Genomic DNA, 27,009 nt, shown 5'->3' on the forward strand with positions numbered 1-27,009 from the left:
TTCCTTTCTGGCATAGAAATCAAGTAAGAGATGGGGCAGAACTTGTGAACTGAGTGAGGCGAGCAAGCCACATTTGATTCCTGAATTGGAGGGAGGCAGGCTGCCTGAGCTTGAGGAGCAGGGGAAATAAAAATAAAAGAAGTTAGGATATTGGAGACACGCCAGAGCTTAAAGAAAGGCTCAGCTCTGCATTTCCCAGATACTGCTTCTGTACACGACTTCTTTGCGTGGATCCCAAAGCCGAGCTGAACGGTGAGGGGGCGCAGAGGGAAAACGGGGTTCGGAAGGCACAAACTGGCCTGAAATGAAAAGTCAGCAAAAACCACTGGGTGGCAGCGTGGTGTGCGGGCGCAGCTCTGCAGTGCCTGCTGCTACTGCTGCTGCCGCGGGGGGAGGCTGAACCAGTCTTCGGGCCCCAGCCTCGCTCCTGAATGGCTACAAGTGTCGCCATGCGAAAAACCTCAGCGAGTCTGTGTTAGGAGGGGAGTGCGTGTTGTGAGTCCCAGCCTGGGGCAAGGGGCTGGCGAACTTTCGTTGGGCTCCAGCCGGGGCGTCATGGGGACAACTCAGAATCACCCAGTAACGGAACATCCCACTCCGCCATCCCCCATCTCCAAGCAACCCCCACCCCCGTCCCCGCTCCTCCAACCCAACTGCCTCATCCCGGTGTCTCCTCCATCACTGTTTCCGCCCGAGGCTCCTCTGGGGAAGAGGAGGGGAGGAGGGTTTAGGAGATGGGGCAGTGCCTGAGCCCCGACAGGTGTTAGCCCGAGCGGCCCGCAGGGGACTTGGGGGGATGGGAAGGGTGGGGGCGGCCGGCGGCAGGGCGCCAGCGGGCTGGGCTCCGGGAGGGAGGGGCCACCGGGGGAGGGGGCCGCGGGAGGCCGGCGCGCTCTTCCGGAGGGTGCCTGCGGCGACAGAATTCCTATACTGAGTCGGTGCCGCGCCCAGAGCAGCAGCGGCGGCAGCAGCAGCAGCGAAGATGCGAGGCCATTACCTGTTTGAGCCGCGTCGGAAAGCTGGCACCGGCCAACTTTTCCCGATCGGCGGGCCAAGAAGTTGCAAGGACTAGTGGGAGGCTCGGAGGGGCCAGGGCGAGGGCGCGCCCCCCAACCCCACCCCCCCCTACCCCGCACGGTTCCTCCATCCCTCCCTCCCTGCCGCCGCCCGCGCTCCCGGCCTCTCTCTCCCGCCCGCGCTCCCTCCCTCCGCCCGCCTCCCTCCTCCGGCCCCCTCCGCGCGGCACCGGGCGGGGGGTGCCGCCAAACTCCGACCCGAGCCACTTGGACTCGCACAGTGTCCTCCGGGCGCAGGGGCCGAGCGCACGCAGTAGCGCCGCTCTGCCGCCACCGCCTGCCATCCAGTCTCGCCCGCGATCCCGGCCCGGGGCTGTGGCGTCGGCTCGGACCCAGGCAAGCCGGCCGCCCGCGCGGGAGCCGGACCACCGCCGGAGGAGCTCGGCCGGGATGCTGAGCCCCCTCCTCGGCTGAAGCCCGAGCGCCGAGAAGCCCGGGCAAGCGCCGGCTCCGGAGACTAAGGCGGCGGAGGCGCGAGACCGACCGGGCGAGCGGCGGAGGCGCGGGAGGAGGAGGCGAACCCGGCGAGGGGCCGCGAAAGAAGTGGTGGTGGTGGGCGTCGTGGCCATGGCGGCGGCTATCGCCAGCTCGCTCATCCGGCAGAAGCGACAAGCCCGCGAGCGCGAGAAATCAAACGCGTGCAAGTGTGTCAGCAGCCCCAGCAAAGGCAAGACCAGCTGCGACAAAAACAAGTTAAACGTCTTTTCCCGGGTCAAACTCTTCGGCTCCAAGAAGAGGCGCAGGAGGAGACCAGGTTGGAAGGGGGCTCTTGGCTGGCTCTTTTTTTTTTCCCCCCTCTCTCCGTACTTCACGAGTGTGGAGGGGGCTGGGGGGCGTGGATGTAAGCGGAGGTGAGTTTGTCGGTGGCCCATCTAGTGCGGATGTGGCCACCTAGCTGGTGTGCGTGCGTGGGAAGCGATCCCTCTTCTCGCCTCCTTCGTAACAGTAACAGACTTGCTGCATTGCAACTGCTGTGGGACAGGCGCATAGCTGGGGGGCATACCCTGCCCAGCGGGCGCGCCATCAGCTTCAGATAGGCCACATGTGTGCAAGCTCGGGAGCTCTGGGCAGCCGTGTGTATGGCGTGTTTTGGAGGCGCGGAGCTGCGCAGACCCCTGCCCACCCCTACCCCCAGGGAGAACCCAGGGAATCCCTCCCTTGCCTTCATCCCCGCAGCGCTGACCCTTCCTCTCCCAGCTTCTACCCCCAAGGTCCCTGGGCTTCCGCTGTCTAGGCATTCCGTTTCTTTGGTCACTTTTAAGCTTACTGGGACAGACTTGTGGTGTAGCTTTGAAATATTTGCTGGAGAGGAGGGGGTGGATTCCTAGAACCTGTGGCCGAGAGCTTAGTGATCTGGTTCGACTAGTCAAATTGGTTGGTTACTTGCTCCTAAAATGCAGGATTGAAGAGAGAATTTAACCAGATCGTGGGTCCTTTTGAACCAATTCGGTGAGAAGAGCAGCGCGGTGTTCCGGCGCCAGGGGAAATTCACACAGCTCGAGGTGTCGGGTTGCGTCAAGGTAGACCTTCAGGCGAAGAAGCAGCTTCTTTGGCTCTTCTTAACCAAATGGATCCTTTACTCAATTTTCTTACTTGTACTAGATACATATTACAGAATTTCTAACGTGTCAGTCTGTTATTTCGCTATTTGTGTGTTCTACACATCCTGGAATGAACATGCAGACATACATTTTCTGCTTGCTCGAAGTTTTTAAGGAATTAGCTGTAAATTAGGCTTGCTTTGAAACAGGTTTAAGCGGTGGCAAAGCATGATTATGTGGTCTGAATAATGACATAAATATCATTTCAGTGCAGGTGTCTGTATTCAATAAAAGCAAATTTTGGATAGCATGGCTGTTATTGATAAATGAGGTGCTTCATTAATCTATGGTGATTCATAATTGAAAATTATCTTGAGAACACATATTTTGGATAATTACATTTCTGATACTAAATTTGAAGATAAGTATGAACTAATTTTCTTGCCTCCCCACCAACAAAACCCCTGCTCTTTTGCACACATTTTCCCCTAAGGATAATTAATATGTTTATTTTCCCTCTCTCCCCTTCTTTTTTGTATGGCGGCTCAATTTTCTAAACAGAAATCCTTTGATAGGGTTCCAGGTTGTTTATGCATTTTTAACCTTCTTAGAATGGAGGGGATGCTTTATTCCAATTGTGGTAATTCTGAGGGAAACTTTTGCTGGTGTGTTTTTGGTCCCTGCTTGGAAAACCACTCTAAATCTCATCTTAGTGTTTCTCCTTTTCCTTCCGCATGAGAAGTGGCACATTGTTAAAAGGCAGAATATGCCACTTGCCAAGCCATTTTGAATGCTCAATGAGATGAGGTGCCACTCTGCAAGCCAAAGGACACGCCATCAGAAACTGTCTCTGCTGTCAGTAGCTTTAGGGCTTTACCAATGTTACCAGGTGGCAGTCAAATGTTTCTTCAGTCTGGGGGTTGGTTCTGAAACTTGCAGTTTGTTTGCTTGTTTTCCTTCTTTCAGAGGACTCTTTTTAAAAAGTGTCAGTTGACCTTTTCCACTAAAATTTGTAAATGGAATTAGAATTCTAATTCTTTTCAACCATATGTGCACAACTTATCAATTGATCCCAACCATCTTTCTCTTTGCAGAGCCTCAGCTTAAGGGTATAGTTACCAAACTATACAGTCGACAAGGTTACCACTTGCAGCTGCAGGCAGATGGAACTATTGATGGCACCAAAGATGAGGACAGCACTTACAGTAAGTGACTGCAAAATAAGTAATAGTATATCCCAGCATATTGCTAACACTTTCTTTCTTTCTTTTTTTTAAGTAAACAACCCTGCTTAATCCCGAAGTGAATCCAAAATAGAGTCAGCACTATATAATCCCATTTCAGCAGGTTAGCCTAAAGGAAGGGGAACATAAAAATATCTAAAATAGTGAACTGTAGCAAATAATGTTGACACCATCTGAAGAACAATCCAAATGTCATCTCCATGGTAATCTGGATAGATTTATGGCTGTCCTTTGGATTTTATTACTTTTTTCCCACAGAAAATTTACTCACCCCCACACTGATCCTGAAATAGCACAGTTATCTCTACTCTTAAGCACTGGTCTCATCCCAAGAGAGAAGAGTGGTTTCATGTCAGGAGAATTCATCATTACAAGCTTTCACTTCTGTTCCCCCTGCCCTACACACACTGATAATTCTCAGACTAATTGGGATTTTAACATTGAGATACTTCCACAGGTGGGTAAAGAGATTTCTTTGAGCACTTTATGTTTAATCATGGTTTAAGTCAAGACCAAATTGGAGACCATCACGGTGAACCTAAAAGAGAAACACATCAAAAAGAAAGTTAGTTTTATTTCCAATTACTGAAGGATAGTGATTCCAAGATGTTATATACCCTTTTGTGATAGGTTTTATTTATTTGGTGTCATAAATGCATGAACTCCTTAATAGTGACACCTTCTTCAATGATAATAATTGGTGGGGTTTTTGTGGGGGTTTTTTTGCAATTAGAAGATTGGTATAGACATATTCAATGTTTCATGAGGCTAAATCACCTAGTTCTCACAATTTCTTCCCAATTTTCCATAATTTATATTGCATTTCCCTCAGACTTCATTAATTTCCCAGAAATTGTACCATTGCCAAGAAAAGCCCATCTGAAAGCTAACAAGTCCTCTACAGCATTTTCAGAGGTACAGGGCTAGAGAGAGCAAAGCCATAGACAAGGATTCCAATGTTGAGTGTTAAGAGTTTCACATCTTTTAAGAAAGCTTCCTGGGCTGATTGATGGCCAAGGCAAGACCTCAAGAGGAAGTCACCTTTAATTACCCATAAAGAAAGCTCTGTAGGTACCTAGGATGAAAAAGTTCCATACATAAACGATTTCATAGTTCTTCACTGTTTTGCAAAATGCTGTTACTGTTGCAGTTCTACAATGAGTATGCTAGATATTCTTTCAGGTATAGTCTTCTATTTGAAAAAATGAGTCAAGGCTAATTAGAGGGTTTTACTGTTCCCCTATAACAGATGTGAGTCCATCATAAAACATTCCCATGAATTACTGCAGTCCATGGGGTCGCAAAGAGTTGGACCCAACTTCACGACTGAACAACAACAAAGCTGCTCCTCTCTCCAAAGTGCCTCGGCAAAACGGATTCATTGGGCATTACTGAAAGGAAGTTCATGATCAGCTCCTAATGACCCCCAGCCAGTCAGGTTTTCCCTCACTTTAAACATTTTCTGCAGATTAGTGCAGAAATCAGTGAAAAAGTTTATTTTGGGTCCAATGTTCACATGCCTTTGCTGAAAAGGAAAAAAACCCAGATGATTCATTTGTTGTATAAGCAATGATATGGCACACACCTCAAGATCACAGTGTATTTAGTCATTGTAGAGTACTATACACACACACACATATCTACACAGACACATACGTATACACACACACACACACACGTGTGTATGTAAATAAAGCTCCATTTCTTAACTGTGGACTGAGGTAGTCAGTTTTACTTTTCAGTTCCTGCATATGCATAGCTCCTGCCTTTGGTTTTCTTATAACTGACTGATATGCATGGCATTTCTGCATACTAATGATATTGTTGGGCCTTAAAAGAGCCAGAATCTGTGTTTAGGCAGAATGAAATAATGAGAGGTGAGTCAGCCAACGGTGAGTATTACCATAAGATGAAGCACACAAATGAAAAGTGTCTCAAAAGAAACAGCAAGTCTGTGGGGCTTGACTCTGCCCTAGCTGCCAAGTATGATCAGAGGCCAGCGGGCTAGCTTTTCTTCCCACTTGGGTATATTATAGGGTGTAAGTCATCATGAAACAAGAATATTTAATGGTTAAAGTGATCATTAAAATGATCATCATTAAAATGGAAGTCTAACTATGCAGATGTATTCTTTTTTTCCCCCTAAATCCAAGCAATTTTCTTGGCATTCATTATTTATTTTATTACTATACTATTTCCTTAATATGCATTCTTGTTATTTATATTTATATTTTTCTTAAGTTTTAGGGTTTTTCATGATATTTTTTTCTCACTTGGTTCACCTTGGTTGATTTTATATTTTAATTCTGACATGATAAGCCAGATCATGATAAAACAAATCAATTCACATTTACCAAGATACATCTATTTCTGAAAACATATATATGGTATTATGCATTTAAGCTAACCTTAGGTAGCTTTATTACAATGGTAAATATCAGTCCAGTAAAACCTCACCATGAACAAATCAGCCATTGTAAATTATGTATTGCCCCCTGAAAAGGAAAAGATGATAGACATTTCATGAGAGCAGTTTTATTATATCTGCCTTGGATTCAGTGAGGGCAATGTTAGAATTGGCAACTTCCCTTTCAAACCTCCAGTAGTGTTACCAATTTAATGGGTCAAGTCTTTCTGATCAACGTTAATATATACTTTTTAAATTGCACCCTTTGAGAAGTTGATCTTAACCCAACTGATTAAAAGAAAGATGGCCTCCTTTTTGTATTAAGCAAACACTGAGTGCCAATTCTGTGCACATCTCTAAGAATAACGAATCTTTCAATGTAGAAGGAGTTTAATTGTTTTTATGTAGATACATCAGGAAACAAGAACTGGGCCCCTTTTATTTCTTCCTCAAAATTTTGACAGAAATGGAAGAAGAGATATCAGATGTTTAATGAATGTGTTTTAGATACACACATAAAATCCATTGTTTTCTTCTCATGCTTAGCATATTTTCATCCTAATCAAAGTAATATCCTAAGTCCATGAAGAAGTACTCCAAATTTAGAGAAACAGAGGCATATTGAAGAATACTTAATCTGTGCAAGCTCACCCTTGATGTAATAATTCCTTTTCATTTTTATCTAGAAAGACTGTCCCTTTAGACAGACTTAAAACAAACCTGTTTATGATCTTAATTGATCATAAATTCATCTTAGTGATCTTAAATGTTTATGATATTAAATGTCTAAAGAAAAACAATTAGACTGGTATCACCAGTCAGTCTCCACTTCTGTTGTTTTCTTCAATTTTTTATTTTAGCGTGGTATTTTTTATTTTTGAATTGGGCATCACAGATATCTATGGTACATAGTGAAAAATCCATGTGCCACTGTATACTTCATACCATTGTTCAGGGATAGATAATCCTGGTCATGGGTTACTCATATTCTTTGCTTCTCTTCCTTCTACTGCTATCTAATGTTCAAGAATTAAACATTTTATTGCCCATTAAAATACATGTCAGTAGTTGGGGCATGTGGTGAAAATCAAATATTTCTCTCTTTCTTTCTCTTTTTTTTGCTTGTTACCCTACCACCTGCATTCAGGGAACTAAGAAGTTTCAGAATATTGTAAAAAATGAAGTTCTAGAAACAATTCTAAATATCCTTTATTACCTGTCATCTATCATCATCTATTAGTTTGATTAAACTAGGACTCCAGCATACGCTGGTGTTCTAGTTGTCTAGTGCTATGCCTTTTAAGCCAAACCCATAAGGAGGTTTTTGTTTTATTTCATTTGATTTCTTAGATATCAGAATTTTAAAACCCTGAACTCTTATGTAATGGGACCGTGATCTATTACATTTCAAAAATATAATATCATGATTTCACCATACAGATTGCTAGCAGTCCACAAATGTGTGTTGAGCACCTGCCGTGAGCAAGGTGCCATCACAGAAAGAAATGGAACATACACATGACATGCTGAACAAGATCAGACTTCATTCCTGGGCACTGCATGGTCAAATATAGCATGAGATCCTAGCTTGCAAGCTGTGCAATTCCTTTCCCTCACCTCACATAACAGAAGGGCACAGCTTTTAATATGATGAGTATTGAATGAGGTGCCATCAGCAGCATGTGGTAGGCACACTTGCATTTTGCACCATACAATCTGTCCTAGCTCCTCTGTGGTAACACCCTGATTTTAAGGGAAAGGTACATTGTAGGCTCACCAAGGAATATTGAGTTTTCATTAATATTTCTCATCTCTATAACTCCACCTACTGCAGTAGAATATATATACATCAAGATAAGAGATCTGAGAAAAAATTTTCCTGCCCACGGGGTGACTACGTTCTTGCTCACAGAAATGATAGCAGACCGATTTATCATCCTCCATAAACTTACACACCAAAGCAAAAATCGTCAACATTGGTCTAGGACTCTTGAGAGAAAGGTGCACAGGCTATTTTCAAAAGATGTGTGTGGCAAGCACTATGTTTTAAAAATGTACTGTTTTATTTTTATTCCTGGTGTAGGAGGGAGTAGACAGCTGGTAGGGGGAAGACACCCACTGGTTTTCTCCAGTGAGTGGTGTGTGATTGTGAGGACAGCCGGGATGTAAGTTTCACGCAATCAGACCTTCAAATGGAGAAATGAAGTCCTCTTTGGCACCAGCCAGCTGCCCACTTACAACTATTTAGGAAAAAAAATTAAATAAAACTCTCAAGTTCGTTGTTTTTATTCCTATAACCTTTGCTCCCAGAGACTAAAAGCTAAGACCCTTCTGAACCCCATCTTAAAAAAATGTTCTTTAAGAAATACTACTCTGGGAACATAAGATTCCAAAATGACTTTTTTTTTTTCCAAGTCCTGGATTTCTTTTTTCTTTTTCTTTTTTTTTTTTTTACTGTGTCAGAAATAATACAGATAATTTAGGTGAAGGAGTTGGACTAGCGTCTTTTCTAAGATTCTAGGAATCTCTCCCCAACTGGTAGATCATATCTGTGTCTGTGAATCTCAGCAGCTGTCTAAGAGAGCAGTTTAAAACCTTGGTTTGTTGACAGTAAAGTTATTTAATATGTAGACTAATTCCTGGAACTGGATCGCTTCAGAAGCATCAAGATTCCCTACCTCCAACACTGTACAAACCATGGAATTGCCTTCCATTTTCTCCAGGGTGTTTGAAAATTACATCCCCATTATGTGACTACAACCATGAATTGAAGGTACTGAAAGGTAGAAGAGGCTTTATCATCTATATCTATCTATCCATATATACATATATGAATATTCTTACCAAGCAGACTTTACTTTTGGAAGACCAGATAGCCCTGCTGGAAACATTGAAAAGCTATGGAATTTGATATTGTAACCTTGTTTTCACATTCTTTTTGGCTGCAGCTCTGTTTAACCTCATCCCTGTGGGTCTTCGAGTGGTGGCTATTCAAGGAGTTCAAACCAAGCTGTATTTGGCAATGAATAGCGAGGGATACCTATACACCTCGGTAAGCCTTTCACTGTGCTCATGGTTTGATTATTCTAGTTTTCATCTGATATGAAGGGAAGTTGCTACATATGTGTTATCACTGCAGGTTTGTGTGATTCAAGAAGGAGTGTTCTGGATGGAAATATTAAAAAAGACAAATTAATTTCCAATGAAAGTATATATATTACTAATTAATCATTTGAAGCTAGCATTTTTTGGTATAAAATTCAAAGACTCACTAAACATTTTTGCATACATTGACATTTGGGTTGTTATTTTCAACCCAAATGTCTATCTTGCAGACTTGCTTTGCAACTGTGGGAAGCAAAGCCATTTGTACAACTCAATTCAACATATATCTATCCATGTTTATCTTACCTTTCAGTTCAATTAGGTCATGTTTGCTATCTCTAAGTACTATTTTTCCATCAAGTACACTCTTCTTACATACAAATTCCAGCTTGGCTTTTTCTTAGAAGTTTGTGATGAATGGTGTAAAAAGTGAAACTTTTCTCAAGAAATTTATAAACAATGTAGACAACAGTTCAGCTATGAACCTAGGGCCACATTAAGCTTTTTAAATTTTTATATTTAAATATAGGCAGAAATGGTACAGTGCCAGGGTTAGGATTTTACTATTAGCAGTAGATCTAGTTACTGATTACAGGTAACCACTTAATATATGGATTTTTAAAGTCTTTGTTTTAAATTTCATATAGTCTAACAAAAAGATAAGATGTTAAAAATGGAGAAAATTGCTTGTCGGACTTTGTTCTAGATAGCCTTGAAGCAGTCTATTACCATGACTAAAGATATCTATTCCTTAAAGTGCAAAAGTGGTTACCTTTAAACACTCTTGCTCTGGCCTGTTCCTTAAATTTATTTCAAAGCCAGGTATGTAGTAAGATTCTTAGAAATGGTGAAAGCATAGCATAACTCTGTTTTTCAGAGGCTAGGATGAGAAAGAGGGGAGGGAGAAGAGTGGAACTGAAGGGCTCATTCATTTGGTAAACTGGGGTAGAACATTTCAGATTTCACAATAGAAGATTAGCAGCATAATCTTCAAATATCAGTCCCTATCAGCATTCCCATCAGGCCATTTCTACTGTCTTATTGTTAAATAAATGCAGGGGTTTTATCCTTTTTACAAATGCAAGATTTGAATGTGTCTCAAACTACATGAGATCTTTCAGTTTATTAAATACATGGCTAAGTAGGGCTTCCCTGGTGGCGCAGATGGTAAAGAATCTGCCTACAGTACAAAAGACCCAGGTTCTATCCCTGGGTTGGGAAGATCCCCGGAGAAGGGAATAGCAACCCACTCCAGTATTCTTGCCTGGAGAATTCCATGGACAGAGGAGCCTGGCGGGCTACAGTCAGTGGAGAAGCAAAGAGTCAGACATGACTGACTGACTAACACTCACATACACACACATTATTAGAAACAATAGGAAAAGGGATTTGTCTTTCAGATTTGTGCATTGAGATAAGGTAATTTAACAATGAAGAATTTTAATTAACCTTATTTAGATCAACAGACTACCTCACCAGGACCAGATGCAAAGGTAGGTTTTTCATAGAAGAAATGATTGCTTTCTGCAACTACTGTGCAGGCATGGGAACTAAATGGAATATATGGGGCATACTTTTGAGAAGGTAAATAGCAGATGACACAGGAAGTCATTACTGGTAATGCATCCAGAATTTCCCTGAGTTGTGGTCACCATTGAGGTGCACTGATGAGAGGATTTTTTTTTTTAATTTTAATCTGGCAATAGTAAATGTTTTTAAACAGTTTGGAAATAATACTTAAGTTAAAATGAGAAAATGTCATGTAAGTTAGTTAGTATGACACATGCTCCCATTAAGAAAATTAGGGCAAGAGTATTACATGGAAGGGATTGATGTCAAAACTCATACCCTACCATTCAAGTTGACCATTATTCTAGCAAATGGTAAATGTCAATGTGAGCTCATTTCTAAGGAAGACCTTCCAGGGGACTCAGCACTGTAGATGGATGGGCTTCCTTTCTTTGGTAGGCAGGCCAATCTATAGCAAATATGGGTCTCTTTGTACACATATCCCATTAAGGAAAAGAAATCTTAAATATTTCCTATTAAAGAAAAGAAGCTATGTCTTGGTTAAGGAGGAGAGATGTCTGATAATCCTGGAGTTCAGAGGAAAAAGATATCCAAATTCATCTGCTCCAGGAAAGAATTGGAATCTTCTCCAGGATAAATTTTCTGATTCTTCCCATTGCTCCTTACTGATTGTGACTTGGAGTCCCATCACCACGTTGATCACCATCCTTAGTGGGTGGTTCATTTATGATCATCTTATTTAAAGTGTAGCACTCCGACTCTCAGGATATTGCCTGTCTTAGTGATTTTAGCAACACAAGACCAAAAAGCTAAGTGACATATCTTATTTCATCAAGAAGAATGGGTAATCAAAGAGAAAGGATCACTAGTCCCTTACATAAAACCATGGCACTTCTACTCCTGAAATATGGCAACTAGTTTTGTTAGCAAAGAGAAAATAGGATTGGACAATGACCTGAGGAAGAAGCGAAAAGAGGAACAGGAAACAGAGGCTACTGCTATGGCAAGGAAAACAATCTATTAAGAAGTTATTGAAAATTATGGGCTGAGTAAAGTCTGCCTTAAAACATTTGCAGTGGCAGGGGCTAAAAGGAGATGGATTCGGGAGGTATTTCAGAGGTAGAATCATGAGGATTTGGTGGCTGTTTGGATTTGGAGGGAAAACAGGAGCACCATGTACAGTTGAACATATATAGTTGCCATCCACTGTGCAGATAGAAGTGACATACCTTCAGGTAGACATTGTTTAACATGTGCACAGTATTATTAGGGTATTATTAGAGTATTATTCTCTCTCCCTGCAAGAGAGTGAGAATTTTATCTTTGGCAGTTGAGTTGATGGTGAGCTATTAGCCAAGATGGAGAATAAAAGAAAAACAATAGTAGGAAAAAAAAGATACCCAAGTACAGGTTGTCATAGGTGTTTGAAAATATGACCCTAGAGCTTGAGAAAGAGGTGTGAGCTAGGGATAAAATGTGAGAGTTATCACATGTAGGTGGTGGCTGTTGCCATGAGAATAGCTGAGGAATACATAGCATGAGAAGCAAAAAAAAGAGTTTTCAAATAATATTAGGCAATAATAGTGTGGAAGCCCTGCAACAGAAGAACAGATTGTGACAGGTCCCATAGCATTGTAAAAACCAAGTGGGGAGAGGGCTTTCAGAAGAGTCAACAATGTCAGATGCTTCAGAGAAAACAAGTAAAACAAGAACTAGAAATTTACCATATGAAGGTCTTGAGCATTCTTGCTAAGAACGCCTTGAGTGGAGAAGTAGACACAGAAGCTGGACTGCAGTGACTTGAAGAGTGAATGGGAAGTGACAGGGGACAGGCAGTAGTTGTAGAATTTCTAAGGGAAGGGGAGACATGGGTGAGTATTTAGAAGAGGACACAGAACTGAAGAAGGCTTTGAGGGTTCTTTGCCTAAGACTCTTAAATATATTTGTTAGCTGAAGGTCAAGAGCCAGTAGAGATGGAGTTGTTGAAGACATAGGAGATGGGATCCTTTGTGGAGTAAGGGTCTCAAAGGAGTCAGAGAGAGGGATGGAACTGAATATGTGAGAAGATCAGATTCACCTTGAAGAGATACTGCTTCTACAGTAAATCGATGAGGACAGATGTGAACATAGGTGCACTGAATCTGCAGGTGATGGACAAGGAAGTTGAAGAATTTCCAGCTGGATGATTGAAGCAAGATGAAGAGTCATCAGCTAAAAATCAGGCATAGGGATGACACAGGGTGAAGGTTTGCAACAGGGGTTTTAGGGAAATGGAGAGGAAAGAGACAGTCTAATGACCAGGGGTGGATAAACTATGGCCCACAGGCCAAATCAGGCCTACCACCTATTTTTGTAAATAAGGTTTTACTGGGACACAGTCACGCCTATTCAAAAGTTTTGCAATATAATGGCAGAATTGAATAGTTGCCCCACAAAGCCTAAATTATTTATGATCTTGTCCTTTATAAAAAAAAATGTTTTTTGACTCCTAGTCGGATGATAGTTCACAATCTTAGTTACCTGTTAGGATCACCTGAGGACCTTTAAGAAAATTCCATTCTGTGTGCTAAACAGGAACCAATAATATCAAAATATCTGAGGGTTGAGTCTGTGTAGAAATAGTTTCTAAGGCTCCCCAGCTGATTCTAATGTGTAGCCTGGGTTGAAAACCACTAATAAGACAAGTAAGAAAAATGATTGCTGAGTAGCACTGAGAACCACCTCCACCCCCAATGAAGTTGGAAACCATGCATTTATAGACACTCTGTCCCATATCTGAAATTTCTGAAACTGATCTTTTTCTGTTCTTGCAAACAAATTGCTTTTACATTTCTGAAGGACTGTTTCTTGAGATGAAAGAAAATGCTGATCCTTGGAAGAGCTTTCTTATTTTATTTCCTTTTCTGTTTCCTATCTTCTATTGCATTTCTGCTTCTACATCCCTTGATTTCTTTCAAATTCAATTTTACACTTTTGCCCTTTCTTACCCCTCTTTGGCCATTAAACAAAGAAACAATACCTCCATGTTGTTATTGCTACAGAGAGCAATTTGATTTCCATGATTAATCTCAGGATTTTTGCACCTTCCCCCCCCTCCCTTTTTTCCTTGTTGCCATGGGGGCAGACTTGATGTAGGCTCAAGTGGCAGTGAGAAACCATCTGTGGCACAGAGAATCATAATTAGCCATTATTTCATAACGTATTTACTTTTGTCCGTGATATAACTAAGTCTTTCTAGAACTGTAAGGAAATTATTACTCATTGTGTATAGAGAACTTTGTTCGTACCTTTGATTTTTCTTTACCAAGAATAATGAGTTGTACAGAAGCTTTTCAGAGTTCTTCGAAACTTAATCATATAAAGCTCTTTGTTATACATGTTTCAAAGCTGCTTGAAATAAACATTAACTAAAGGAAATCGAGTCTTAAATGTAAAAGTGTTATTAATGTTCTAGTATCTATTTTAATAGAGGAATAATAACAGATATTAGAAACAAGATAGTAAAGATTCAAAGCCGAGCCCAAAGCAATATATTTTGATTTTGAAATGTTCCAGAACTTAGTAACAGCATTTTTCCCTGCCTAATTATTTACCATTCATCAACACTTGCTTTCCATTTCCAGAGTACACAATGTTGCTTGGGTTACTGTAAGGGTAGCTAAAATGTGTAGATAAGTAGAAATCCTTTGACAACCAAAACTTTTCTATTCATATATTTCTAGAGAGGACTTTTAAGAGTGATTTTAACTGCTGTTTTATGGTCCTGGGCAAACTAGATTCAAGACCAGAAAGCAGGTCTCGCTGAGTGTTGGCTTGATGCAATGGGAATGAAGCAGTGTGTGTTACTGATCCCGTGGGCCCAGGCGGACTTGGGATCTGAACTAAGGGGACATTTTCCTTCTCTATCGAATTATTTTTACCTAGCTTAAACTTAGCAAGTTTCTTCTCCCATCACAGATGTTAATTTTGATGATCCATTCGAGATGTTGACTGACTTTCCACTGTATAGTTCTTGCTTTTTAAATTTATTTTGTGGCAACTAGCAAACAGTCCATTGGGAGACACGATGAGTAAATACTTGCTCTCGAGAATGCAGTTTTTAACATGATATTTTCAGGTATCCCAAATCTCTTTAGAAAAATAGGATAATGAGTCAATAAACTGAGAAATGACCATTGGGTTTTTTTTTTTGTTTTTAGATAGACCATACAAGTTTACTATAAGCTACTTTGAGGTTGAGAAAATTTAGTACATTTTGCCCAAAATGAACAAGTGTCATAAAAAATGCGATTCAACAGCAAAAATTTCCTAGGTTCAGCATTCTAGTCACTAAGCTTAAATTCCATTATTTAATGGAAATTTAAATTGTCCAGGTAAATTAAAATGGGTTCTGATTCATGTTTTGATTTCATACTGTATATGGGGGGATTGTTTATATTAAGAGGCCTCAGATGTTCAGAACATTTAGCTGTCAGCTGAGAATTTACTCTATTACAGATTTGTTTAGTTTCTCTGATTTTAGTATGTGACAATTTAAGATCTAATTTTCAGTGATATGGCTTCACAGCTCAAGCCCATATTCTAATACAGAAAGGATGTTAAAGTTTAGATGAATTCATTGATCAATTCGCAGTGATGAATGTACTCCCAGCAAACATTTGTAGCATGTAAAATGTTTGAGTTATGTCAAATCTGTATATCAGCAAGTTTGTGTAATTTAATTTCTGGGGTTATTATGACAGAGGCTTTTCAATTTAATAGAATTAAATGAAAGGGCACTGGTTTAAACATTACTGCTCTTTAGGGAAGTGAGATTGACTCAGTTATAAAAGAAAATACATTTCAAATGAACATGAGCACTATCATATCCAATACAGAAGAAAATGATCGTTATGGATTTTGCATATAACCAGTAGCTATCATGTATAGCACTCCCTGCAAAACAAGTAGACACAAATTTTACCCTCTTATTAAAACATTAGTTTATGTTTAGTGTTTACGACTCCGAAAACTTAGATTCCAGATTTTGGTACCTACATTTAGAAAGGGCTTCTCTGGTGGCTCAGGTGGTAAAGAATCCTCCTGCAACATGGGAGACCTGGATTGGGAAGATCCCCTTGAGAAGGGAAGGGTTACCCATTCCAGTATTCTGGCCTGGAGAATTCCATGCACTGTATAGTTCATGGGGTCACAAAGAGTCAGACACAACTGAACGACTTTCACTCACTCACTCACATCTAGAAAACTTTTTTGTTTCTACGGGCTATGAGATTAAACATTTTTGATTGACACTTTCAGTTCAGACTAATGGTTGTAAGGGTAATTATACACATACATCCCTATTTCTGAGTGGTATCACTAAAATGGGAAATATAAACAACAGGATTATTTTACAGGAAGAAAAGCAAAGAAAGCAAGCACATTTTATTTGTTAATGAATGACTCCGCTAGCTCAGGGAGACAAATTTTATGTTTTAAAGAGGCTTGCAGTGATTATATTGCTACTATTGAACTAGAGGTCATTACAATTATTGTAGTGAAAAATATACCAAAGTATCTGTATTCATCTTAGGTATTCCTTCAGAATACCAGTGAATCAGCATAATTTTCAAACCCCAAACACATTTCCTAAGTCACAGATTATTTCACATGTTTAGTTCTCTTTTCAGTTAATGGAAATTTCATTCAAATGTGAAAGAAAATCTAGCTTGGCATTATTTGAATGTGAAATTAGATGATTCTGGTTGGTTGTGCCTTCAAAGTCAAGGACCTTCTCTTTATGGTCTCTGTAAAAAAGAAATAACCAAACTGGGAAATTATTCAGGGTGAAGCTCTTCATTTCTTAGGTGGGAAAAAATGACTGAGGATGGTACTTTCTCAGAAATCAAGGAAACGATAGTAGTTGTAGCTAAATAGAATAAGATTGGCTCTCAATTCTGTTTTTGAGGCCAAGCTGAAAAAATAATCCAAATTAAAGGTCACTGGGATACATATTTAAAAGTGTCTCATGGCTTTAACTCAGAAGCTAAATTCATATTTTTAGGAAAAAAGCCAGTCTGTTGGAGATAATAAATAAAATAACTGGCAATAATAACAAAGAAGAATTTCAGCAAGTAAAACTATATGTAAGGAGGTAATACACACACACACGACACACATACATGAAAGATAATGGAAGAAACCAATGTTATGTTCATAGCTCTGTTGCTATTATGGGATGAATTATTTTGGAATTCCTAAAATCATTCAGTTTTAAATACATACCCTGCACCAAACGTGTAATACCTTTAGAGATTGCTCTAGCAACATATTTGATAATGCTTAATAGCTTTGTAAAACAGAGCAAATAAGATTTTTTAGCTATATTTTATGTAATCATTCAGTGAATCTCAGGGCTTGGTATAGGCATTGTTTTTAGCCCCTGTTTTCTTGTTTGTATAGTTTTTTTAGTATAATATTAATCTACAGTGTGATAGAAAAACACAGAGCCCTATCAAGAGCCTTTTTCTTATTATCCTTTTTTCCATGAAAGCTGTATTTAAGAATCTTTGCCTACTAAATCCTATGCTCATTAAGGAATAACTGGTTTTATTTTTCTCCACCTCCCTCTTAGTCAGAGAGCAATGCCCAGCAAAAATTACCTTTTAAATAAATATTTATTAAATTAATAAAGTTGTGTATAATAAAGAATAAGGACAAAGCACATTATTTCTGTCAAGCCTTTTGAATATTTAAAATAAGTTAAACCTTCCATCCTTCCTTGCAAGTGTTAACATTTCAAGATTACATAAGAAAGTGAATTACTGAGACATGAGAAAAAAAATTGAAGGCAACAGCACTGGTTTCAATGGTTACACTGCTTAAAGGGAATTGTGACTTCTGAATGGGGGAACTTTAAATGAAAGCGTTTCTCTGATCATTATAATAGCTGTAACCAAGGTTAATAACTGGCAAGCCCCTGACTAATACATTTAATATGTTTTGCCCAGGCTGAATGTGTGAATAGATAACACGTCTGTACTAAAATTCTGATTAAGTTATTCATCAGATTCTCTGATGCTAACTGCTTTTGACAGTCTTGGAAGTGAAAGTACTGGAAAAGCCTCCATTGATTTCTTGAAAAGATTTAACATATAGCCAGTAGCCATGTTACATCTCCTTCCATAAGGGCCTCAGATGTGTATAGGAATTCTGGCTCAGCATAAAACAAGTAGCTAGCATGAGAGATGATGTCCATTTTTTATGTGAGAAAAAAAATTGTAAAGATTTGGAAAAGTCAAATATAAGTAACAACCCCAAGGTGTTAGGACATAGATCGTAAAAATACAAAGGATGAAAAAATACCTAACAGAGGGAGGGTATGAATCATCCCATAACACTGTCATAATTGACAAAGAGACCCTAGAAAATGACAGTGATAGCTTTCAGAAATGAGATGTCAACAGGTATGCTTCTTTGTATAAAGCAAATAGTATAACAGAAAATCCTGTGCATAACAAACCCATTGCTATAATCTGGCCCCCAAATCAGCAAGGCTACAACAACAAAAGTGTTTTCTTGTTGGTTTGATTAAAAAATTCTCAAAAGTATTATATACAGTATTCCCTGGTCCCTGCCCACATCATCATAAGGATGATTTACTGTAATACAAGTGTTAACACTTTGCAGACTCTTTCCACTGAAGAAGTTATAGGCAGAGCCTAGGAGAGATCTGAAGCTGAGTATTTCTATACTGTGTCATAATTTCTTATTTAATTTTTTAAATTTTATTTTATATTAGAGTTCATTTATATACTTTCTAAATTAACTATTATAAATAGTTAATTCATAACCTTTAACGTACAAATGTCCTGAAACCTCCCTCCATTCCTCCAGACTCAGAAAGCCCAGTCACACATCTGGGCCTAAAATAGCCCAAGAGCTTTATCAACCAATCAATGACCAGATATCTGTGCAACATCCTCAGATACTAGGCAGCCTCGTGATCACGTTGATCTCTACTGACGATGGCTGGAGTTTACAGTGCACATAAGGAGATTTGTCCTAAGTTTCGAGCCCTAATCGTTAACAGTTGATCTGCTGCTGGAGGGATCAACATAACCTGTTTCTCCCCCAGTTGGGCGTGCGCACATGTGCACTTGTGTGTGTGTGTGTGTGTGTGTGTGTGTTAGTCGCTCAGTCGTGTCTGACTCTTTGCGAGCCCATGGACTGTAGCCCACCAGGCTCCTTTGTCCATGGGATTCTCTAGGCAAGAATACTGGAGTGGGTTGCCATTTCTTGGCAATGATATTTTTAATCTAGAACTCATTGTAAGGAATTCCATATAGGGAAACAATTTGAATGTCCTTGGGGATGGGAATGGGGAAGGTGCATCATTGCGGAAATTTACCAGTTGCGTTAAATATATGTTGATGTGATCACTGAGTAAGAGGGGTCTCAGAGCAAGAGGAAATGGTAGGGTCAAAATCTGGCTCCATTTCCTCATTTGCCATGAAGATCACTGGTAGGAAATGACCACTTCTTTCTGACTAGGTTGGTGGTTAGATAGGTATTTAACACTAGAGACAGCAAATGGATAAAAAGCACATTTTATGGAAGCTGTTTGTTATATTTCCATTCGTAATATCCTCACCAGCAAGGGAAGTCACCTAGCCCAACTGACTTTGTTTCTATTTTCTCTTCTATTCCCAGAGAGAGTCATTTGCTCAGACCAGAAAAGTTCTGCTTCCAGTAGGGCAGTCCATGAAACAAAGCATTTGCATGTCACAAGGGTATTTGAATCTAACAATTCTTAAATTTCGCATAAGATAATAGGCTCAGGAAACACTTTAAGTGTCAGTGTCTTTGATCTAGGCATGAGACTTTATTCAAACCAATAATTAACCCAGAGAAAAGAGGCCAAGAGAACCATGATGGCTGGTTTTGCTCAGTGCTTTTCTTTGCTCTGGACCGTGGCCTGATTTCTGTTCACACTTGGGGCACGCAGAGCAGCGTTTTATTTTCCATGGTTTGGAAGCTCTTTTGGTATGCCTTCTCTCCAGAGTCGGGGTGGAGGGGTGAGTGTTTTTTTTATCTCCATAATTCATATTTCACAATCCCTCAAACAGCAGCTTTCTTGAACCTCTCAAGCCTTGATGAGACTAGTGGATTTTGACCTCAAGGTTGAGGGCTGGGGTGTGTTTTGTTTGTCTTTTACTGTCTGTGGAGATGTTCATCTATTTGCATGGTTCTTGGTGTCGAAGAGGTAAGGTCTCCTAGCTGTCACCTTTGTGTGGATGCAGAGAGGCAGTTTGACAACCAGCCGGCAGTGTTGTTTTTGTAATTGTGTACCATCATAACATCAAAAGATGCAAGCAAACTGGTGAGGAGTGATAGTATTAAAGAAGTAGAATTCCAGATGGTTTTTAAACAATTCTGTATTAGATTTGTTTCAGAACTTTCTGTCAGTCGAGACACTTCAGTCTTGTCAGTTTCAGGGACCCAAGATGAAAAAGGAAACACTCTTTTTCTTCCACAAAGTTATAAGTGCTCTGAAATTCCACCTAGGCTATAAGGCTCCACCTTCTGGGTTCAATATTCCGGGTGACCTGGCCCAGGCCCGATAATCCCTGTTGCCACCATAGTGGTAAAGATATGCCATGAAATGGCAGGAATTCAGTGAGTCAGTAGAGGAGATTATATGATGGCAGATCTTTTCAAATACGTTTGCCATCATTGCTTTTTTCCCCCATTTGTGCTAATAATTCATACAGGTAGCTCTGCAAACAGGTTTTAAATGGTTCTATCATTCACCTAAAGCTCAGGCTCTCTTGTTATTTTGCTTAGAATTTTCTGTCAGAATATTTGACACAGTGTTTTTTATGGCAAATATAGAAGCATTTATACAATAGTCTTTTTATATGGTCGATCTTCTTTTTGGAAGAGGGAATAGCTTGGCATTTTTGTCAGGATAATTGTGAGCTGCCTGAGTTTAAAAATTGGAACCATAATGAGAGTTGATTGGTGCTGTGATAGGGTGGTTATTGTAACTGACTAAATGCTGATATAAAAAAGCCTGCTGAAAGAAGATGGACAATTAGTTGGTTTGGAGTTTTGCTTTGCTTTAACCGCTGGTGCCTGATTGAGCGTTTATTATTATTGTTATTTCCTGGAGTATTGTTATGTGTCATTGAATGGTGACTTAAGTCATCCTTTGAGAGGCTTTACAAACATACAATTCTAGCCTGTTTCTATGCATACCTGCCTAATACTCAAGTCTAAGTGTCATTTGCATAATTTCCTTAAATCATTCCTTTAATATGATATAATTTTCTTAGCTAGCAGTATATAGAGTTCATCAAATCTAGAATTCAGTAATCTGAGAAATTCTACCAAGACCTCACTGTCATTTGTATAGAGATCCCTCTATATGAAATGCGTCATAAGAGTATGAGATAGTGACCCACTGATTTATTGAGTACATAGCATCTATTGGGCTTCCCTGGTAGCTCAAACGGTAAAGAATTTGCCTGCAATGAAGGAGACCCAGGTTTGATCCCTGCACTGGGATGATCCCCTGGAGAAGGAAATGACAACCCATTCCAGTATTTTTGCCTGGAGAATCCCATGGACAGAAGAGCCTGACAGGCTGCAGTCCATGGGGTCACAAAGAGTCAGACATGACTGAGCAACTTTCATTTCTAGCGTCTATTAATAGTTCAATCCTGATTTTTAAATGGCTTGGTACTCCTTTAACCTGAGGGATGTCAAACTTCATCTGGTTCCCAGTTCAGGGAAATGAAAGTAGGACCCACTGTGAAAAAACCTGGAAAGTCTCATCAGCAAGTTGCTCATTTCTGGCACATTAGTTAATTACTTCACAAATTGTTCATCATGTTCCCATTTCACATTTATAAGCACACTTTCTGAGTGTTACCAACTTTTAATTTCTTGGAATCAATGACTATTTCATAAGTTACGTTTTAGCATATGGTATCACCCAGTCGAGTGGCTACACTGCATTTTCAAACATTTGTTGGAGCATTAAGGGGAAATCTAAGCCAACCAGGGTCACTTTTGCATAAATAATGTATTTTCTCTTATAATTTAAGGGAAAACTTTGTTCTTAAAAGTTAGCAGCAAGACTTTAAAAATAATAACATTTTTCATGGGGAGTTTATCTAAATACAGCAGTAATAGAGGAAATTTGTCTTTTGTATGAGATTTTATTAAACCTTTATTTGTTGTTATTCTTGCAATCAAATCCATTTCCATTTTGTCATGGACCAGTGTTTCATTTGATATATTGAGGAAATTATTCATTCAGGAAGCCATATGCAGAGCCACTTTACCAGAATCCATGATGAGTCAAAGTTCATGGGAGACCCTTAATATAAATGTACTCTTTCTGTAAAGGATGATCCTATTGAGAGAGTTGAGCTTGTGTCATGCGAAAGAAAGTTTTCTGTAAAAGGAGTTTTTATTCTAAGTGTTTCCTATCTCTAGGATTCTAAGGTTAGATTTATAGAGACAACCCAATGTAGTAATAATGTCAAAAACACATAATATCAAATATGGTGATTTCCTCTTTCTTAGCCCTATTGCTTACATCATAGTATGTGTGTGTAACAAATGATCCAAAAAAAAGTACTGCTTTTGGATCACCATGTTGTACTGCTGAATTAAACGCAAAGTCAAAATAAGTATATTTTGTGACAATAAACCCAAAATTAGTAACGTGAAATTCATCCTTTTGTCCAATAAAATTTGTTTGATCATTATGGCCTAGAGTCACACTGAAAGAATTCTTCATTATTCCAGAAGTTACAGGTATGTACATAATGTTTATATGTGAGGCAGTGAGTGTTGGCCAAGAAATATTAAGTGGCTTTCTTGCAACATACGTGAAATTTTCTCTGGTTTGTTTCATGCATCTTGATCTATGGAATTTCAGCATCACCACCTCTGATGTGATCTTGTGGCAGATTCACATATCTTCCAGAGGTCTTAGAACGTTTTTTTTTTTTTTTTTTTTTGCTATTATGATACTAACTGTAGTCCCCAAAGCAATCATGTACCTTCTGTGGCCATCCCGCTTAATTCAATGGCATATTGTTCCTCCAGACAATTTTATTGTCTCTGTGGTTGCTCAAAGAATCTTCCTTACCAACTCAATTTTAATTCCTGCTTTTAATTGAAAATTTCTTTTATAAGGATACCCAGTAGTTCATTTTCCCTTCAGGTATGACATTCTGAATTCAAATGAGATAGACACTCTTGTTTGTTTTTGCTTTATCATTTGCTTTGTCTATAGTCATTCCCTCCTCTCCTGAATTACTCATGGAAGAACTTCCAGTCTTCAAATTTTTATTTAGCCAAAGTCCCTTGATAGAAGCTAGATTACGTGTCCTTAAGGCCCTACTCTGTTTGGCTTCATTAAGCCAATTGTAAATACAGAGATTAAAGAAGTATGTGATAGTATCAGACAATTTCCTTGCAGCATTACAACCTTAGAAATGCCTGCATAAACATCACAGGGCCTCACTTTATGTTTCAGAGCAGACTGTATATCATATTTTCATGGACCTCTTTTATTCCCCAGGTGTTTCTTGTGTGTAAATCGAGCATCCTCAAACCATATTTTAAGCTATTTGTGGATAAGAATGGCGTGCCCTCCTTTTATATCCCCCCTCCATACCAAATTCATTATTAAATATCTCATAGATACTCTACTAATATTTAATAAATGATAGAAGATGATAGAAGAACATGTTGCTGTATTAGAGGCCAATGAATGAGAGAAAAGAAATTATTTCTTACATTTCCATAATAAGAGATGGCCGAATCAAGAATACCACAGTTTAGAAAGGAACCATTTGGAGAGCCAGACTACACGTGGGCTTGCCCCCTTCCTCATGGAGGCTTGAGTGTTTACCAAGTCTCTGTCACTATTGCAAGATGGTGATGAATAAAATGCCACTTGATAAATCATGTCCTCTCTTATACATGAGAAACACTGTTGAATAGGTAGTAATGTCACAATTGTCCAGGGAATCCCAAGGTGGGCACACTGAGCTAGAAAGCTGAGAATGCAGCTTCTGAGTCCAGTTTAGATGAGAGTATGAACTCAGGTAGCTCCCTTCCTTGGGCTTCCCAGATGGCTCTAGTGGTAAAGAACCCACTTGCCAATGCAGATGACATAAGGGACTCGGGTTCGATCCTTGGATCGGGAAGGTCTCCTAGAGGAGGAAATGGCAACCCACTCCAGTATTCTTGCCTGGAGAATCCCATGGACAGAGGAGCCTGGCGGGCTACAGTCCATGGGATTATAAAGAGTTGGACACGACTGAAGTGACTTAGCACACATGCACGCAGCTCCCTTGCTTATATTAAATGAGATAATTACATCTGATCCCTCTGACCCCTAGAATCTATTTTGCAAGCCTTAAGTAAATACCTGAACTTTGTATCCGTCATGAAGTTTGTTGTTTTTTTTTTTTTTAAATAAAATCCCCAGCAATAGAGTTGAGTAGCATGCAGATCTAATGAGAGCTCCTTGGTACTAGTTGGCCAGGGACCATCTTTGAAATAGCTGGGTTGTATCTGGGGAAAAGAATAATTAACTTTCTACTCATGATGAAAAAATTGTTACTGGTTTCTAATGAATCTTTCATGATAACATTATCTTCTTTGTCTCTGCCTTTGATGATCTGGTTTATTTATATAAAAGTACCGTTAGCATTCCACTGGAGATATGATTGGACTTGACCAATAAAGGATGACTGTTTGTGTCTTCTAATTGCCTCCGCTGAATGGTCCTGCTCTTCACCCTGCTCAACTGTGGAAAATGTCACAGTTTCATGGTCTGTGACTCATATAATAAATGAACCTGTGAATGGTGTCAAAATACGGCAGTTTGCTGTATGTAAAGGGAGGTAGACAGCTTTTGAAAATGGTAAGGTCCATAACTAGATATTTCTCGACTGAGAATGATTCTCATTTGGGCTTAGAAATAGGCTTTTATGCTGCACTCAGTTATTACATCACCTAATGAAGGGCTCATTTGCCTTGTCTGTATTGCTGCCCACTGGTAAACTTGTGTGTTTCCTGACCCAGGAAACAAATCAAGTGGACTCCAAGCTTGACTCTCATTACCCCATACAACGGGAGAAAATACATGATTTCCTTCTTCTGTTAATATCAGGTTTTTCTTTGTGCTAGTTTGCTTAGTTTCCCCCATAGTGCAGTCTTCCAAACATTTGTTATTTTCTCTTTTCATGCAATTTGAATTAATGTGGGTAATTGTGGTAGTTAGAGGCTTTCCTCTCTCAGATGGTAATTATCCATTCTATAGTTTCATTCCAAACCCAGTAGAACAGTATTTGAAAACTTGATATTTATCAAAAGGGATCTCTGGGCATAACTGAATATACACAGTTTAACAAATATATAATCAGAGGTTAAATTAAACCAGATTTACCCACAGAGTTACCCTAGTTGCTTACGTACTACGTTAACATATTTTGTTAGTGTTACTCCAGAATATCAGCAAGTGTCTGATATATTAATGGGAATTTTCTCTCTTCTATGAATTTATCAAAGCATGATTCCCTAGAATATATATTGCTTTTTCTGGTAAGAAAACATGTTTGAGATTTCTTTGGAGGAATTGATAGCAGATACCCCATTCAAACTTTGTTGATCTGAAGGGAGAGGAAGGTCTCATGTACCAGATTTGACTTAAGTTTTGCTTATCTATTCCTTTATATTGAATTTCATAGAGAATCAAAAATGCTGGCCTTTGGTATTTCTGAAAATTAAACCCAAGGAGTTCTGTTGTATTCCCTCATCAATGAGCCAGGAGAAGCTGTTGCATAGTTTATAGTCTCCTTTCTTTCATCAATCTCTACATGGCAGTGAAATTAAAGATAACTTTTAGAGGACACAGAATCTGTCATAAAATTCCTGTTTCTGCACAAATCGTTTCATTATAGAGAAGCACAGTAAGATTAATTTTCCCACATTGTTTCTTTGTAAATAGATTTGAGGATTGAGATGTATAGGATTCTGTCAGGAACTAGGAGGATTCTGAGCACATTTAACTTGTAGAACTATGCTGAGGAGTTCGTGATGTATTGGGTTGGGCAAAAAGTTTGAGCTTTCCCAAACCAACTTATGGAAAACCCCAAATGAACTTTTTGGCCAACCCAATAGCTTTCAATTCTTGTGAGCTTTCTTCTATCTTAGACAGCCACCAGAGTGGTACAGTCTTTAGGGGTAGTGTAAATATTCCTTAGGCATGGCAGTTCTTCAGGTTCTCCATCTCATAATACATTTGTAGGAATATAGGGGAAAGAATTATCCTTATTCCCCATGTTTGGAGGGTCACAGAAAGTAGGGGACTAGGAGAACCCTCAACTGAGACACAATGCATACATCATAAGCATGTCCACCCTTCATTGTCGCTTGCCCGCTTTGTCATCTATTGCAGATTCTTCATCTAAAACATGGGGTATTACATATTTCTGGGCTTCATGAAGATTACTTCTGTGAATTGTCTGACATATATAGGTACTCAATGAATCTTTCCATCCCCATCACTGTGGTTGAATGAACATTGAACTTAAGGCATCCTTCCATGTAACAGAAGTTTCGGAGACTTTTCATGAGGCTCATGCAATTGTAGAATCTAAAATTAAATTTTAGCTTACAAGTGCAGCTTACGAAGGAGCAATCCATTTTTGGAGTATTTTCTGAAACACTTTTATGAAGAAAACCATCTCTTATTGGTGCATTGTTATCCTGTTTTACTTGGTTGAGTGTATTTCTTTGCTCATTATGGGCTGAAAGCTCTTCTAAGTTAAATGAACTGAAGAATATCAGCGGGCGGGGGTGGGGGTGAAACACTCCACTCATGCAAGTCCATGTTTGTAAGTCTGGGATCATTTCTGAACTCAGAATTTCCGTGGCTCACCTATCTACCAAGAAAAACATATGGTCCAGTCATAAATGTGCATGAATGGGGCATGGTGATAGGCTTGCAGTCAGAGCTTTCCTCTTTTTAAGTTTGATTTGGAGCCAGTATAGATGTGAAAGGTATATGCCATTTCTCAAGAGGAGCAAAGAGC

General features: G+C 39.6%; 1 protein-coding gene across 7 annotated transcripts in view; it reads left to right on the plus strand.

Annotated features, from left to right (window-relative positions):
* The window catches only part of FGF13 (fibroblast growth factor 13), a 581,564-nt gene that overhangs the window by 508,963 nt on the left and 45,592 nt on the right, over positions 1–27,009 (plus strand). For 6 of the 7 annotated variants that reach the window (XM_070290654.1, XM_070290658.1, XM_070290656.1 and 3 more), the window contains 2 exons: positions 3,712–3,822; positions 9,217–9,320. In XM_070290654.1, coding sequence (XP_070146755.1) covers positions 3,712–3,822; positions 9,217–9,320 — 215 coding nt within the window. Of the gene's footprint in view, positions 1–852; positions 1,831–3,711; positions 3,823–9,216; positions 9,321–27,009 lie in introns of those variants that run through there. The other variant, XM_070290657.1, reaches the window with a different exon arrangement.

The sequence above is a fragment of the Ovis canadensis genome, chromosome X (assembly GCF_042477335.2).
Source record: "Ovis canadensis isolate MfBH-ARS-UI-01 breed Bighorn chromosome X, ARS-UI_OviCan_v2, whole genome shotgun sequence".
Lineage (NCBI taxonomy): Eukaryota > Metazoa > Chordata > Mammalia > Artiodactyla > Bovidae > Ovis > Ovis canadensis.